General features: G+C 51.2%; 1 protein-coding gene across 2 annotated transcripts in view; it reads right to left on the bottom strand.

Annotated features, from left to right (window-relative positions):
* Window positions 1-16,522, bottom strand: part of LOC125449268 (serine/threonine-protein kinase MRCK alpha-like) — a 124,770-nt gene that overhangs the window by 29,514 nt on the left and 78,734 nt on the right. For both annotated transcript variants that reach the window (XM_059641502.1, XM_059641501.1), the window contains exons 14-21: window positions 16,050-16,148; window positions 13,994-14,253; window positions 13,351-13,456; window positions 10,350-10,474; window positions 10,111-10,216; window positions 6,438-6,586; window positions 6,106-6,194; window positions 4,720-4,763 (exon numbers count right to left, since the gene is read on the bottom strand). In XM_059641502.1, coding sequence (XP_059497485.1) covers window positions 4,720-4,763; window positions 6,106-6,194; window positions 6,438-6,586; window positions 10,111-10,216; window positions 10,350-10,474; window positions 13,351-13,456; window positions 13,994-14,253; window positions 16,050-16,148 — 978 coding nt within the window. The remainder of the gene's footprint in view (window positions 1-4,719; window positions 4,764-6,105; window positions 6,195-6,437; window positions 6,587-10,110; window positions 10,217-10,349; window positions 10,475-13,350; window positions 13,457-13,993; window positions 14,254-16,049; window positions 16,149-16,522) is intronic.

Genomic DNA, 16,522 nt, shown 5'->3' with positions numbered 1-16,522 from the left:
TCTACCTGTTTGGTCACCTTCTCAAAGAACTCAATAAGGTTTGTGAGGCACGACCTTCCCTTCACAAAACCATGCTGACTATCCCTAAGCAATTTATTCTTTTCTAGATGATTATAAATCCTATGTCTTATAACCTTTTCCAACACTTTACCAACAACTGAGGTAAGGCTCACTGGTCTATAATTACCAGGGTTGTCTCTACTCCCCTTCTCGAACAGGGGAACCACATTTGCTATCCTCCAGTCATCTGGCACTATTCCTGTAGACAATGACGAGTTAAAGATCAATGCCAAAGGCTCGGCAATCTCCTCCCTGGCTTCCCAGAGGATCCGAGGATAAATCCCATCCGGCCCAGGGGACTTATCTATCTTCACTCTCTGAAGGATTTCTAATACCTCTTCCTTGTGAACCTCAATCCCACCTCGTCCAGTAGCCTGTATCTCAATACTCTCCTCGACAACATTGTCATTTCCTAGAGTGAATACTGTTGAAAAATATTCATTTAGCGCTTCCCCTATCTCCTCTGACTCCACACACAACTTACCACTACTATCCTTGATTGGGCCTAATCTTACTTTCATCATTCTTTTATTCCTTAAATACCTATAGAAAGCCTTAGGGTTTACCCCGATCCTATCCGCCAACAACTTCTCATGTCTCCTCCTGGCTCTTCTGAGCTGTCTCTTTAGGTCTTTCCTGGCTACCTTGTAGCCCTCAAGTGCCCTAACTGAGCCGTCACATCTCATCCTAACATAAGCCTTCTTCTTCCTCTTGACCAGAGATTCCACCTCCTTCGTAAACCACGGCTCCCGCACTCTACAGTTTCCTCCCTGCCTGACAGGTACATACTTATCTAGGACACACAGGAGCTTTTCCTTGAATAAGCTCCACATTTCTAATGTGCCCATCCCCTGCAGTTTCCTTCCCCATCCTATGCTCCCTAAATCTTGCCTAATCTCATCGTAATTGCCTTTCCCCCAGCTATAACTCTTGCCCAGTGGTATACACCTATCCCTTTCCATTACTAAAGTAAACATAACAGAATTGTGATCGCTATCACCAAAGTGCTCACCTACTTCCAAATCTAACACCTGGCCAGGCTCATTACCCAGTACCAAATCTAATGTGGCTTCGATCCTTGTTGGCCTGTCTACATACTGTGTCAGGAAGCCCTCCTGCACACACTGTACAAAAACTGACCCATCTATAGTATTCGAACTATAGTGTTCCCAGTTAATATTTGGAAAGTTGAAGTCCCCCATGACAACTACCCTGTCTCTCTCTCTCACTCCTATCAAGAATCATCTTTGCTATCCTTTCCTCTACATCTCTGGAACTATTCGGAGGCCTATAGAAAACTTCCAACAGGGTGACCTCTCCTTTCCTGTTTCTAACCTCAGCCCATACTACCTCAGTTGACGAGTCCCCAAACATCCTTTCTGCAACTGTAATACTGTCCTTGACCAACAATGCCACACCTCCACCCCTTTTACCATCTTCTCTGTTCTTACTGAAACATCTAAATCCCGGAACCTGCAACAACCATTCCTGTCCCTGCTCTATCCAAGTCTCCGAAATGGCCACAACATCGAAGTCCCAGGTACTAACCCATGCTGCAAGTTCACCCACCTTATTCCGGACGCTCCTGGCATTGAAGTAGACTCACTTCTTGCTTGCCGGTGCCATCTTGCTTCCCTGAAACTTTACTTCGGACCATCCTACTCTCAACCTTTTCTATAGTCGAACTACAATTTTGGTGCCCATTCCCCTAATGGGAACTGCAGATGCTGGAGAACCTGAGATAACAAAGTGTGGAGCTGGATGAACACAGCAGGCCAAGCAGCATCTCAGAAGCATAAAAGCTGACGTTTCGGGCCTAGACCCTTCATCAGAAAAGGGGGATGGATGCTCCTAAGATGCTGCTTGGCCTGCTGTGTTCATCCAGCCCCACACTTTATTATCTCGGGTTCTCCAGCGTCTGCAGTTCCCATTATCTCTCACCACACTGAGTCATGTTGGAACCCAAGGTTTGCTCCTTCCCCAGCGCCATCCTCTGAAGAAGGCTCAGACTCCATCTGGAGTTCAGTTCATGCAATCCCTACAGTGTGGAAGCAGACCTTTTGGCCCATTGAGTCCACACTGACCCTCCGAAGAGCATCCCAACCAGAACTAGCCCCCTCTAATCCCTGTATCCCCCCATTTCCCATGGTTAATCCACCCTAACCTGTCCATCCTTGAGCACCATGGAGTAATTTAGCATGGGCAATCCATTTTAACCTGCACATCTTTGGGCTGTGGGAGGAAACCGGAGCACCCGGAGGAAACCCACGCAGACACGGGGAGAATGTGCAAACTCCACACAGACAGTCGCCCGAGGCTGGAATCAAACCCAGGTCCCTGGCACCGTGAGACAGCAGCGCTAACCACTGAGCCACCGTGCCACCAATAAGTTGAGAGCATCCACACATTAGGAGGGGTCTACGCTGGGGCGGCACGGCGGCTTAGTGGTTAGCACTGCAGCCTCACAGCGCTAGGAACCTGGGTTCGATTCCAGCCTCGGGTAACTGTGCAGAGTTTGCACATTCTCCCCGTGTCTGCGTGGGTTTTCTCCAGGGGCTCCGGTTTCCTCCCACAGTCCAAAGATGTGCAGGTTAGGTGGATCGGCCATGCTAAATTGCCCATAGTGTTCAGGGGTTGCGAGGATTATAGGGGGATGGGGATGGGTCTGGGTCTGGGTGGGATGCTCCAAGGGGCAGTGTGGACTTGTTGGGTCGAAGGGCCTGTTTCCACACTGTAGGGAATCTAATCTTCTGGCCTTGGCAGGAGTGCAAGTTCCCCAGAATGATCAGAGGGTTGCAAAGCCAGGATCTCGTAGAGGAGAAGGTTTTTCCTCCACTGGGGGTGGGCAGGGCAAGCAGCGAGGTTTGGTGGGGGTGGGGGTTGCCAGAACCTTCACATATGAGCCAGGCCTGTTGAGAAGTGAAGTGGGTGAGCAATTCCTCACACAATGGGACTGGGAATCTGGAATCTGCCCCTGAATAAGGCTGCCAAGACTTGGAGATCTATTGAAGGTCAGGATTGAGACAGAACACAACAGTGCGCAGCACAGGAATGGCCATTCAGCCCATGAAGTTGATGATGCTGAATCCCTTCTGCCTGCCCTAGTTCAATATCCCTCCATTCCTTGCATATTCATGTGCTCATCTAAAAGCCCCTATCAAATCTGCTGCCACCACCATCCCCTGGCAACGCATTCCAGACTCTTACCACTCTCTGTTTAAAACAACATGCGCCCCTCACATCTCCTTTGAACTTTTCCCCTCTCACCTTAAATCCCCCCCCCATATTAGATATTTCAACTCTGGGTAAAAGATTCTGACTGTCAACCCTGTCTATGCATCTCATAATGTTATAGACTTCAATCAGGTCTCCCCTCAGCCTCCACCGCTCCACAGAAAACAACCCGAGTTTTTCTAGCCTCTTCTTATAGCTCTTACCCTCTAATCTAGGCAGCATCCTGGTAAACCTCTTCCGCACCCTCTCTCCAAAGCTTCCACATCCTCACTGAAAGGTGGTGATCAGAACTGAGGGCCATACTCTCACAGTGTAGCCCAAGCTAGAGTCTGAGATAACTAAATGTGGAGCTGGGGAGAGCGCAGCAGGCTAGGTAGCAGCAGAGGAGCAGGGAAGCTGACATTTCAGTTTGGGACAACCTCTTCAGAAATGGGGGAGGGGAAGGGAGCTCTGAAATAAACAGAGAGAGGAGGGGTCAGGCTGGGGAAGGTAGGTGGGATGGTGATAGGTGACGGCGAGCACGAGGGGGCATAGCTTTAAACTGAGGGGTGAAAGATATAGGACAGATGTCAGAGGTAGTTTCTTTACTCAGAGAGTAGTAAGGGAATGGAACGCTTTGCCTGCAACGGTAGTAGATTTGCCAACTTCAAGTACATTTAAGTCGTCATTGGACAAGCATATGGACGTACATGGAATAGTGTAGGTTAGATGGGCTTCAGATTGGTATGGCAGGTTGGCACAACATCGAGGGCCGAAGGGCCTGTACTGTGCTGTAATATTCTATGTTCTATGAGTGCAGGTAGGCAGTGGTGGGGATATGTCAGTGAGGTGGGAAGAGCAGATAGTGGGAGAGGAGGAGGACAGGTCAAGTTGGTAGGGATGAGAGGGAGGGTTGGCCATGGGATGAGGCCAGGGTTGGGGAGATTTTGAAACTAGTAAAGTTCACATTGAGATCAATGGCATCTGCATTTCTTACTATCTCAACGTGACATCCTGTCTCTTGTATTCAGTGCCCCAACAAATAAAGGCAAGACTGCCAAGCACCTTCTTTACCACCCAATCTACTTGTGTGGCCATTTTCAGGGAGCTATGGACTTGAGCTCCAAGATCCCTCTGTACATCAGTGCTGTTCAGGGTCCTGTATACTTTTCCTTACCATTTGATCTCCCAAAGTTCAGCCCCTCACACTTCCCTGGATTGAACTCCGTCTGTCATCTGAATAGACTTCCTCTGGGTGAGAAGATTAAGGGTTGGAAAATAAGACGGGCAGATACAATAGGTCACCCTGGGTCTGAGTGGCCTCCTCCCGCTCTCAGAAGGGTGCAGAGGTAGATTCTAAAGATTAATGCAGAAAGGGGAACATGGCTGTTGTCCACAAGCGTGGGGTTGGGAATAGACTGGACATCTCAACAACACCGTACTTACCGAGGGCGGGGAGATGAATGAGAAAAAAGAATCCTGACGTAAACCTGCAGGGAGATACAAAAGTTTAACAGCCATAACCTTCTCAACACCCTGTCATCAACCAGTGAACCAGTTGTGGCCGAGGTGTGAATGTCACGTTCCACCAGGCGCTTGCAGACCATTCAGCCCATCTCTGTCCCTGTGGTTTCCCAACTGGTGACCGAATTCCCCTTTGGATTTCCACTTCTTTGTCCCCGTCTCTTTAACCTCCACAATCCAACCAGTTCAAAGCCGAAAACCCTGGTTTGGTGTCAACTAGAGTCCCCCTTGGGAAGGGTGTGCAGGCTTTAAACAGGGTGCGGAAAAGATCAGCAAGAATACATCCAGGGTTGAGGAGCTTTAGTTGCGTGGATAGTCAGGAGAGATCAAGAGGGGGAGGATGTGGCGTGCTGGTCTCCCTGAACAAAGCCAAGGGGGGATTTAACAGAGGTGTATGTAATCAGGAATAATCCGGGCAGAGTAGATGGTGACGAAGATCGTACGCTGATTTAAAAGAAATCGGCAAAAGCAGTATTGGAGACGGAAGGAAAAATCTCTCTCACATAAGCGAGTGGTTAGGATGTGGTTTGAATCACACTCTTGGGCTGCACAATCAAGGCATTTAGAAAGGAGTCAGATTCTTATCCAAAGAGGAAGAACACGTGCAGGGCTGGAAGGAGAAAACAGGAGGATTGGCACGGAGTTAAAAACCGAAAGAATTGCGGATGCTGGAAATCAGAAATTGCTGGAAAAGCTCAGCCGATCTGGCAGCATCTGTCAAGGAGAAAGCAGAGTCAACGTTTCGGGCTGGGTGACCCTTCATCAAAACTGGTGTGTGTGACAGCAAGGCCTGGGGTCAGGGCATGAGAGAGCTCAAGCCCTAAAGTTGTTGAACTCAATATGGAGGTTGTACGGTCCCCAAGCTGAAAACAGGGTGCTGTTCTTCAAGGTTGCTTTGAGCTTCGCTGGTGCACTGCAGCAAGCCTGAGACAGAGATGTTGGCCAGGGCAACAGGGTAGCATGTTGAAGTGGCAAACAACTGGTATTAAGAAAGTGGCTCATTCGCAGACACATTGGAGTGAATGGCCTCCCTGTATATCATCCATGACTTGGTATGTGCTCCAAACACTAGCTTCAGGGATGCATACCTCAGCTCTCCCTGCAATACCCTGATTTGGAGGAATCAATAAAAAAGTCCTTTCTCATGAAACCTCACTGTTGCTTTTCCTGTCCACAGGAGACAGGAGTGGGTGAACGGCATGGATCTGATGGCTGACATGAGGAATCTGGGGCAGGGAGTTCCCCCTTCGCCTTGGCAATTCGCAACCAGAACAAGGCCCCACCGGCAAAAACTCAAATGGTCCTTACCCTTTTGCACCTTTGTCTGCGCCTCCTCCTTGAGTTTCTCAACCTCCAGCTTCAGAGACTCATTCTGTTTCTCCAGTTCCTGGAGCTTGCTGCAGATAGACATGCCAAGGTGGGTCAGTCAAACACTCGCAGGACAGGGACAGCTCGGGGGTTACATACAGAGTAAAGCTCCCTCTGTGCTGTCCCCCATCAAGCACTCCCCAGGACAGGGACAGCATGGGGTTAGATACAGCAAATATGGTGAGATCTCTTGGTTTTCACAGCCTGGAATGAGAGACTGCTGTACAGAGCGGGTCCTGTGTGAGCTCCTGCCTTGCTGGTTTTAAACTTACCATTCTGTAGCCAGGTTTGTGCGTTTGGCTTCATTGAGCTGTTCCTGCAGTGATTGTTTGGCTCGAATTTCAGCATCCAACGCTGACTGCAACTCCAACTTGGCTGAGGCCTCCAGCTTCTGAAGGCGCCGCACCTTCCAGTGTGTGTCCTTCAGCGAGACAGAGAGATAGTGACCCAGAGCTTCAGAATTCCCTCTCCAGCCCAGCTACAAAATCTTCCGTTTAACTGTCCTCAACTTCAACCTCCCAAGTTAGTGGAACCATACAATGCATAGCCTCCTCACTTCCTCAATCTTCCCAGTTTGTATCCCCCTCCTTATCTCTCAATTCCTCCAGTTTCCATCCTCTTCACATCCTCCAATCCCGCTGACACACACTCTTTACACATCATTTGCTCCCACTGACCCATAGTCTCTGCATCTCCCTCACTCTGTATTTCTCAAATCCCTGTCACCTGTATTCCCCCGTCACAGCTCACTCCCCTAGCACTCCGGCCACATTCCCCCAGCCCGACATCACCCAGGCCCACCTCTCTCCCATATCGTAAGACTATAAGTCATAGGAGCAGAAATTAGGCCATTCAGCCCATCGAATCTACTCCATTATTCAATCATGGCTGATAAGTTTCTCAATCCCATTCTCCCGCTTTCTCCCCGTTACCCTTGATCCCCTTGGTAATCAAGAACCTATCTATCTCAGTCTTAAATATATTCAATGACCTGCCCTCCACAGCCTTCTGTGTCTGTGAATTCCATAGATTCACCACCCTCTGGCTGAAGAAGTTTCTCCTTATCTCCGATCTAAAAGGTCTTCCCTTTACTCTAAGTCTGTGCCCTCGGGTCCTAGTCTCTCCTAGCAATGGAAGCATCTTCCCAACATCCACTCTGTCCAGGCCATTCGGTATTCTGAACGTTTCAATTAGATTCCACCTTCATCTTTCTAAACTCCACTGAGTATAGTCCCAGAGTCCTCAAACGTTCCTCATATGTTAAGCTTTCCATTCCTGGGACCATTCTCGTGAACCTCCTCTGGACACTCTCCAGGGCCAGTACATCCTTCCTGAGATATGGGGCCCAAAACTGGACACTATACTGCAAATGTGGCCTGACCAGGGCCTTATCAAGCCTCAGGAGTACATCCCTGCTTTTATATTCAAGTCCTCTCTAAATAAATGCCAACATTGCATTTGCCTTCCTGACCACCGACTCAACCTGCAAACTTACCTTGAGACAATCCTGGACTAGAACTCCCAAGTCTCTTTGTCCTTCAGATTTCTGAATTTTCTCCCCATTTAGAAAACAGTCCATGCTTTTATTCTTCTTACCAAAGCATGCGGCCTCACACTTTCCCAAGTTGTGCTCCCATCTGCCAATTCTTTGCCCACTCTCCTAACCCTGTCCAAATCCTTCTGCAGCCTCCCCACCTCCCTAATACTACTCATCCCTCCACCTATCTTTGTATCGTCTGCAAACATAGCCAGAATGCCCACGGTTCTTTCATTGAGAACATTTAATGTACAAAGTGAAAAGCTGTGGTCCCAACACTGACCCTTGTGGAACACCACTAGTCACCGCCTGCCATCCTGAGAAAGACCCCTTTATCTCCTCTCTCTGCTTTCTGACAGACAGACAATCTTCTATCCATGCTCATACCTTGCCCCTAACACCAAGGGCCCTTATCCTATTCAGCAGCCTCCTATGTGGTACCTTATCAAAGGTCTCCTTGAAGTCCAGATAGATAACATCTATTGGCTCTCCTTGGTCTATCCTGCTCATTGCTTCCTCAAAGATTTCTGGCAGATTTGTCAGGCATGACCTCCCCTTGATTAAGCCATGCTGACTTGGCCCTATTTCATAATGCACTTCCAAGTATACAGAAATCTCATCCTTTACAACGGGCTTCAAAATCTTGCCTACAACCAAGGTTTAGCTAATTGGCCTGTAATTTTTGTTCTTTTTGCCATACTCCCTTCTTAAACAGGGGGTGTTACATTAGCACTTTTTTCAGTCCTCTAGAACCCTCCCTGACTCTAGCGATTCCCAAAAGATCACCCCTAATGTTGCCGCTATCTCTTCAGCCATCTCCTGAAGAACTCTGGGGTGTAGTCCATCTGGTCCAGGTCATTTATCCACCTTCAGGCCGTTCAGTTCTTCTAGCACCTTCTCCTTGGTGATGGCAACCATACTCAGCTCTGCTGCCTGTCTCTCTTCAATTTTTGGGACATTGCTCATGTCTTCCACCATGAAGACTGACACAAAGTAATTATTAAGTTCCTCAGCCATTCCTTTGTTTCTCATTATTATCTCTCCATCGTCATTTTCCAGTGGTCCAAAATCCACTTTTACTCCATTTGCCCTTTATATATCTAGAGAATCTCTAACAGTCTTCCTTTTAATTACTGGCTGGCTTACTCTAATATTTAATCTTCTCCCTCCTTATTTCTTTTTTTCTGTTGCCCTCTGTTGGTCTTTGTAAGCCCTCCTCTGGCTTCCCACTGCCCTTTGCTACATTATATGCTTTCTCTTTTGCTTTTATGCTGTCCCTGACTTCCTTAGTCAGCCACAGTTACCTCACTGTCCCTGTACCATGTTTCTCGTTCCTAAGGATAAATTTTTGCTGCGTCTCCCGAATTACTCCCAGAAACTCTTGCGATTGCCTTCCCACTGTCTTTCTTGCTAGGCTGCTCTTCCAGTCGCTTCTACCCAGCTTCTCCCTCATTCCTCTGTAGTTACCTTTCTTCAACTGTAATACCGTTACCACTAATTCCATCTTCTCCCTCTCCTTCAGAGTAAATTCTATCATATTATGATCACTGCCTCCTAAGGGTTCCTCCATCTTAATCTCCCCCAAATCTGCCTCATTGCACATCATTAAATTCGGTATTGCTTGTTCCCCAGTGCGCTCTACCACACAAGCTGCTCCAAAGCTCCTTCTCATAAACATTCCTCTCATATCCCTCAGTCCCACCTGCTCCCCTCCATATCCCATATCCCCCAGTCCTACTTCCCACCTCTCCCAACCGTATACCCCAGTCCCACCTCCACCTCCCCCCACTGTATCCCCCCAGTCCCACTTCCCTCACACCACCCCCCCATATCCCTCAGTCCCACCTGCCCCCCCCACACCCCATATCCTCCCACCTCTCCCAACCGTATACCCCAGTCCCACCTCCACCTCCCCCCACTGTATCCCCCAGTCCCACCTCCCCCTCCCCACCCCGGTCCCCCCTCCCCCTACTGTATCCCCAGTCCCACTTCCCTCACACCACCCCCCATATCCCTCAGTCCCACCTGCCCCCTCGACACCCCATATCCACCAGTGCTACCTCCCCCCTCTCCCCACCATATCTCCCAGTCCTACCTCCCACCTCCCACAACTGTATCCCCCCAGTCCCCCTCCCCCCACCGTATCCCCCAGTCTCCCTCCCCCCACCGTATCCCCCCAGTCCCATCTCCCTCCACCGTATCCCCCCAGTCCCACTTCCCTCACACTCCCCATATCCCTCAGTACCATCCCCCCCCCACCCATATCCCTCAGTGGCACCATCACCCCTCTCCCCAAACCCCACCATCTGCAAGTCCACCTGTAGCCCGGGGATGTGAGGAAAGTTTCTGCGTCATTTCCACACTCCTCCCTCCCACAGAACAATTCCCGCATTGATCTCAGGCCTCACCACAGGCTTGGCATGGCTGCTCATGTTCTTCAGTGAGTCCAGTTCCTCGGTCATCTTGCTGGCCAGCGATTGCAGGTAACCCCGCGCTTCCTTCTCTTCACTCACCCTGTCAACAGGGAGCAGTAGGACAGTTAGCTCTGCATTCCCGATTTGGGGGGGAGCGGAATACACCAATGCATAAGAGGTAGGCTCAAGTCCAAACCAGAGGAACTCAGTGGCCCTTGCTCCCCATCCCTTACCATTGGATGATCTCCGCGATCTGGGTGTCCCACTGTTTCACCGTCTCCTTCCTGCCTTCCAGCGCACGGAGTGCCTCCTCCAGTTGCATGTTGGTGGCCTGTAGCTTCTCCACCTTCTCCATGAGCTACAGGGGTTGGGGGGAGGCAGGGGGTTCAGAGATCACAAATCAGATCCAAACGAATCTCGTTTATCCCCACCTTCTCTCAGGTCCCCAAAGCTAAAATCCACCCAGGGTCAGAGGTACGGATCTGAGCCCCCAGCCCCCCACCCCCCACCACCTCAGGGAGAAACATACTCCAGGTTGGCGCGGAGCGGGCACCAGACTGTCATGGGGATGTCTTTGAAACCACACAATGATGCCGTTCCAAACCTTTAGACTGTGGTCACATCTCCAGTGGCCACTATTGGAAGACTGTCCTTGGATGAATTTTAATCCCTCAGGCTGGAAAGGGTTTAAGGGCGGCACGGTGACTCAATGATTAGCGCCGCAGCCTCATGGCGCCAGGGACCCGGGTTCGATTCCCATCCTCCAGCGACTGTCTGTGTGGAGTTTGCACATTCTCCCCGTGTCTGCTTGGCTTTCCTCCCACAGTCTAAAAACATGCAGGTTAGGGTGGACTGGCTTTGCTAAATAGTGTCCAGGGAATATGTGGGTTAGCCATGGGGAATGAAAGGTTACAGGGATAGGGTAAAAGTGGTTCGGGATGGGAGGGGGGGATGTTCTTTGGATGGTCGGTGTGGACTTGATGGGCCGAATGGCCCTGCTCCCACACGTTGCAGTGTGAGCTTTTTTTCTTCAAAGAGAGTCATTCGTTTGGTGCGGAGGTCACTGACAAGGTCAGCATTTGTCACCCATGAACTAGACCATTTCAGAGAGCTGTTCGTGATTTCACCGCACTGAGCCAGGCTGGCTAAGGACAGCAGGTCTCCTTCCCTGGAGAGGAAGTCGCCCAGTTAAAATGAAGATATTACTGAGCTGGAGGGGCCTTGGCAAAGACTTACCAGGGTGTTGCGGGTATGGGAGGTTTGAGTTGTAAAGGGTGGATAGGCTGGAGCATTTCTCACTGGAGTGTAGGAGGTTGAGGGGCGACCTATAGAGGTTTATAAAATCGTGAGGGGCATAAATAAAGTTAATAATAGCTGTCTTTTCCCCTAGGATGGGGGAATTTCAAGACTAGGGGGCACATTTTTAATTGGGAGGAGAGGGATTTTAAAAAAATTTGAAGGGCAAAGGTTTTACACAGAAGGTGGTTATATGTGGAATGAACTTGCTGAGGAAGTAGATTCGCCAACTTTAGGTACATTTAAGTCGTCATTAGACAAGCATATGGACGTACGTGGAATAGTGTAGGTTAGATGGGCTTCAGATCGGTATGACAGGTCGGCACAACATCGAGGGCCGAAGGGCCTGTACTGTGCTGTAATGTTCTATGTTCTATGAAGTGGTGGATGTGGCTATAGATACAACGTTTAAAGGACACTTGGACAAAAACATGAATAGGAAAGGTTTGGAGGGATGTGGGCCAGGAGCAGGCAGGTGGGACTAGTTTAGATTGGGATTATGGACAGCAAGGACTGGTTGGGCCGAAGGGTCTGTTTCTGTGCTATATGACTCTACGTTGCTATGGCTTTGAGAGGTATTTCGTCCCAGTTGGGTTTTTTTTGGGAGAGGTCAGAAGGCAGTAAAGTGAGGCCTTGTGAGTTCCAGTTTTGTTTTAGTTTTCAGGTCTAGTTTTCAGGAATTGTTGTTGGAGACCTGAATCTATTTCTCCCCCATCTCTCGAATACAGCCAAAAGCTTGGTGGGAAGTGGGAAGTTGTTCTCTTCCTTGGCTGTTAGGTTGCATGGAAGTCTGTTTTTCTGAATTTGCCTTCTTGCCAAGGATGTGTTTATGAGATGTAACTATATTGGAACAGTTAATTAGTAATATGTACTGTGTCTATCATTCAGTTAAATTTTCCAGTTGAGTCGTTACTCTAAATTTCCCTTTCTTTGGTTTGTATTTTAACTATAAATGTTTAAATAAATGGTGTTTTGCTTAATGTTGAGCAGTTTGAACAGTCACATTGCATCTGGATCACAGCATCTCACATTTGCCTTGAAAATGAGAAAAAGTTAGGGTTTAGGCTAACGTCTTAAAATATTTTGGTCTGGTCTCTCATGATTTGATTTGCATTCATTTTCTAATTATTCGATCGCATTTATAGAACAAAGAACAGTACAGCACAGAAACAGGCCCTTCGGCCTACAATGTTGTGCTGAACATGATGCCAAATTAAACTAATCCCTTCTGTCTCCCCTTGGTCCATAATCTCTCCATTCCTTGCATACGTACGTGTTTATCTAAAAGTCCCTTAAATGCCTCTATCGTATCAGTCTTCCCCACTACCCCTGGCAGCGTGTTCCGGACTCCTGACACTCTCTGTATAAAAAACATGCCTCTCACATCTCCTTTGAACTTTCCCCCTCTCAGCTTAAATGCTTGCCCCTTAGTATTAGACATTTCGACTCTTGGGGAAGAAAACAGATTCTGACCGTCAACCCGAACTCATTATTACAGAGGCTTCTTTCAAGTCTCCCCTGAGCCGCTCTAGAGAAAACAACCCAAGTTTCTCCAGAATTTATTCATTAGATTCAAACCCTATGAGCTGCAGTGGGATTTGAACCTGTAACCCCAGCATATTAGTCTGAATTCCTAGTCCAGAGACTTTACCATTACACCATTTTCTCCTTGCTGGATTGTCCATGTTACAACCTTCAATCATAAGCTCAACACAGATTCCTGGAGGAATCTCTATCTGTATCCTTGTTTGTCCAAACATTACACCCTTCTCGTTGTGGCCTTCAGTTACAACCTCAAGGTTTCTCAGTGTCAATTCCCCACCCTCTGACAAAACTGAGAGGCTATTGCCTTCCCCGTGTGGGTAGATAGGTTACACCAGGCCCAACCCCCTCCCCATCCAGGCCGTCTCAGGGAAGGAACAAGGCTCTGACCCTTACCGGCTCCAGCTCCACACTCAGCTTCAGGTTCTCTTCCCTCAGCTGGCTCTTCTCCTGTTCGTGGGCCGTCCGCAATTCCATCAGGAGTTCCTCCTGTTCCGACTGCCTGCAAGAGGTCCAGGCCGGGCACAACAGGTTACTGAGGCACATGCTGCCGCGGGTTCCTCAGTCCTGGTCTGGAACTCGAGGCTCAACATCCGCCAACGCAAAATCCCGCCCACGTGACCCTCAGACTTCCCATAGCCAGGAGGTGGACCCCCAAATTCCAGCAGACACGACTCTCTCTCTCTCTCTCTCTCCTTCCCCAACACTTACTTACCAGCTTCCCCATAACCCAACATACGTTCCCGAATCCAATGGGTACGACATCCATGCGCCCCAAAACAGCCCAGTAAGTACAAGACCCTACCCCCAACACAATCCAACAGGTGCATCACCCCAAAAACCCAATGGGTTCTTGTTCCCCACCACCCCAAAACCTAACGGACTCTTGTTCACAACCCCAAAACCAAAAGGACCGCTGACCCCCACCCCAGTGCCCAAATATGCAAATACTATTTCTGAAATCCCAGCAGGCACGCATTCCCCTTTCCGAAATCCCAGCAGGCAGCACCCCTGCCCAGCAGCTGTGTGCTGGCCTCACCGCTCACTGCGTGCTTTCACCAGCCGCTCTCTGCTGGCCACCAGCTCCCTCTCCAGCTGCTGCTGCCGACTCTCCGATTCTGCCAGCTGCTCGCGGACTGCCTGTAACTCGGCCGCGTGGGCACTCTGCTGCCGTGCCAACTCCTCCTCACGGGCCAGCAGCTTCCGTTCCGTCTCCACCTTCGCCAACTCCTCCTCCGCCACCAACTCTCGCTTGAGGTCAGGCCATAGCCTGCCGGGATCACCCCCGGTCTGTGCCATCTGCAGGGGAGCGCGCAAAAGAGAGACACATAGAGGGAGTGCGTGCGTGAGAGAGAGAGACACGGAGGGCGCATGTGCGAGAAAAAGAGAGTCGGACGAGCGCGTGCGCGCAAGAGAGAGAGAGAGAAAGACAGAGAGAGAGAGAAAAACAGAGGGAGCGCACGCGAGAGAGAGAGAGAGACACGGAGGGAGCACGCACGATAAAAAGAGAGTCAGAGGGAGTGCGTGCGCGAGAGAGAGAGAGAGAGAGAGAGAAACAGAGGGACCGCGCGCATGTACGAGAGAGAGAGACCGAACGTGCGCAAGAGAGAGAGAGACGGAGCGCGTGCGCGTGAGAGAGAGAGACGGAGGGAGCGCACGCACGAGAGAGAGAGAGAGACGGAGGGAGCACGCACGATAAAAAGAGAGTCAGAGGGAGTGCGTGCGCGAGAGAGAGAGAGAGAGAGAGAGAAACAGAGGGACCGCGCGCATGTACGAGAGAGAGAGACCGAACGTGCGCAAGAGAGAGAGAGACGGAGCGCGTGCGCGTGAGAGAGAGAGACGGAGGGAGCGCACGCACGAGAGAGAGAGAGAGACGGAGGGAGCGCGCGCGCGAGAGAGAGAGAGAGAGACGGAGGGAGTGCGCGCGCGAGAGAGAGAGAGAGACGGAGGGAGCGCGTGCGCGAGAGAGAGACGGAGGGAGCACGCGTGAGAGAGAGAGAGAGAGAAGGGGAGGGAGCGCGCGCGCGAGAGAGAGACGGAGGGAGCGCGCGCGCCCGAGAGAGAGACGGAGGGAGCGCGCGCGCCCGAGAGAGAGACAGAGGGAGCGCGCGCGCCCGAGAGAGAGACAGAGGGAGCGCGCGCGCCCGAGAGAGAGACAGAGGGAGCGCGCGCGCCCGAGAGAGAGACAGAGGGAGCGCGCGCGCCCGAGAGAGAGACAGAGGGAGCGCGCGCGCCCGAGAGAGAGACAGAGGGAGCGCGCGCGCCCGAGAGAGAGACAGAGGGAGCGCGCGCGCCCGAGAGAGAGACGGAGGGAGCGCGCGCGCGCGAGAGAGAGAGAGAGAGAGAGACGGAGGGAGCGCGCGCGCGAGAGAGAGAGATCGAGGGAGCACGCGCGCGAGAGAGAGAGACAGAGGGAGCACGCGCGCGAGAGAGAGAGACAGAGGGAGCACGCGCGCGAGAGATGGAGAGAGCGCGCGCGCGCGAGAGAGAGACAGAGACGAAGGGAGCGCACGCATGAGAGAGAAACAGAGAGAGAGAGACGGAGGGAGCGTGCACGCACGAGAGAGAGACGGAGGGAGCGCGCGCGCGCGAGAGAGAGAGAGAGAGACGGAGGGAGCGTGCGCACGTGAGTGAGAGAGACGGAGGGAGCACGCGTACGTGAGAGTGAGAGAGACGGAGGGAGCACGCGTACGTGAGAGAGACGGAGGGAGCGCACACACGTGAGAGAGAGAGAGAGACAGACAGACAGAGGGAGCACGCGCGAGAAACATAGACAGAGGGGGGTGGAGAGAGAGACAGAGACAGAGAGAGAGAGAGAGAGACAGAGACAGAGACAGCGTGAGAGCGAGAGCGAGAGTGAGAGTGAGAGTGAAGAGAGTCCAGTTAGTCCTGTGCTGGAGGGGGAGGGCACTTCACAATGGGCTTGGCTGAGGGGGGTATGCGTGTGCATGTGAGATATAAACAAATCAATTTCCTTTTTGTGGGGGAGGTGCGGTGTGTAACTGGTTTCCCCAAGGCTGCCCACTCTGTTGCTGAGCAGTTGGATATCGCTGTATTGGGAGTGCAGTGGCTGATACGCCGCGATGCTGTTTTACCTTCCATTCCTCCAGCTGCCTCCTCCTCTGTTCGCTGCACTCCCACAGTTTGCCCTGCTTGACCGCCTCCTGCGTCTGCTCCTCCACCTTCGCCTCCAACTGCAGGTGGAAGAGGGATACAAGTCACACACAGCCGGGAGCCGCAGACCCACCTCCACCCAGCATCCTCCCCACTTCACGGAATCACAGAGCGAATCAGTGGTTCGCGCTGCTGCCTCACGGCGCCAGGGACCCGGGCTCGATCCCACCCTCGGGTGACTGTCTGTGTGGGGTTGGTGCATTCTCCCCGTGTCTGCATGGGCTTCCTCCGGGTGCTCTAGTTTCTTCCCAAAAAGTGTCCAAAGATGTGCGGTTTAGGGTGGATTGGCCGTGCTAAATTGTCCCGTAGTGCCCAGGGATGTGCAGGTTAGGGTGGATTGGCCATGCTAAATTGTCCCGTAGTGCCCAGGGATGTGCAGGTTAGGGTGGATTGG

The sequence above is a fragment of the Stegostoma tigrinum genome, chromosome 42, assembly GCF_030684315.1.
Source record: "Stegostoma tigrinum isolate sSteTig4 chromosome 42, sSteTig4.hap1, whole genome shotgun sequence".
In the NCBI taxonomy this organism is placed as follows: Eukaryota; Metazoa; Chordata; class Chondrichthyes; order Orectolobiformes; family Stegostomatidae; genus Stegostoma; species Stegostoma tigrinum.
The sequence above is the reverse complement of the archived record's forward strand: the minus strand, read 5'-3'. Positions and strand labels throughout refer to the sequence as shown.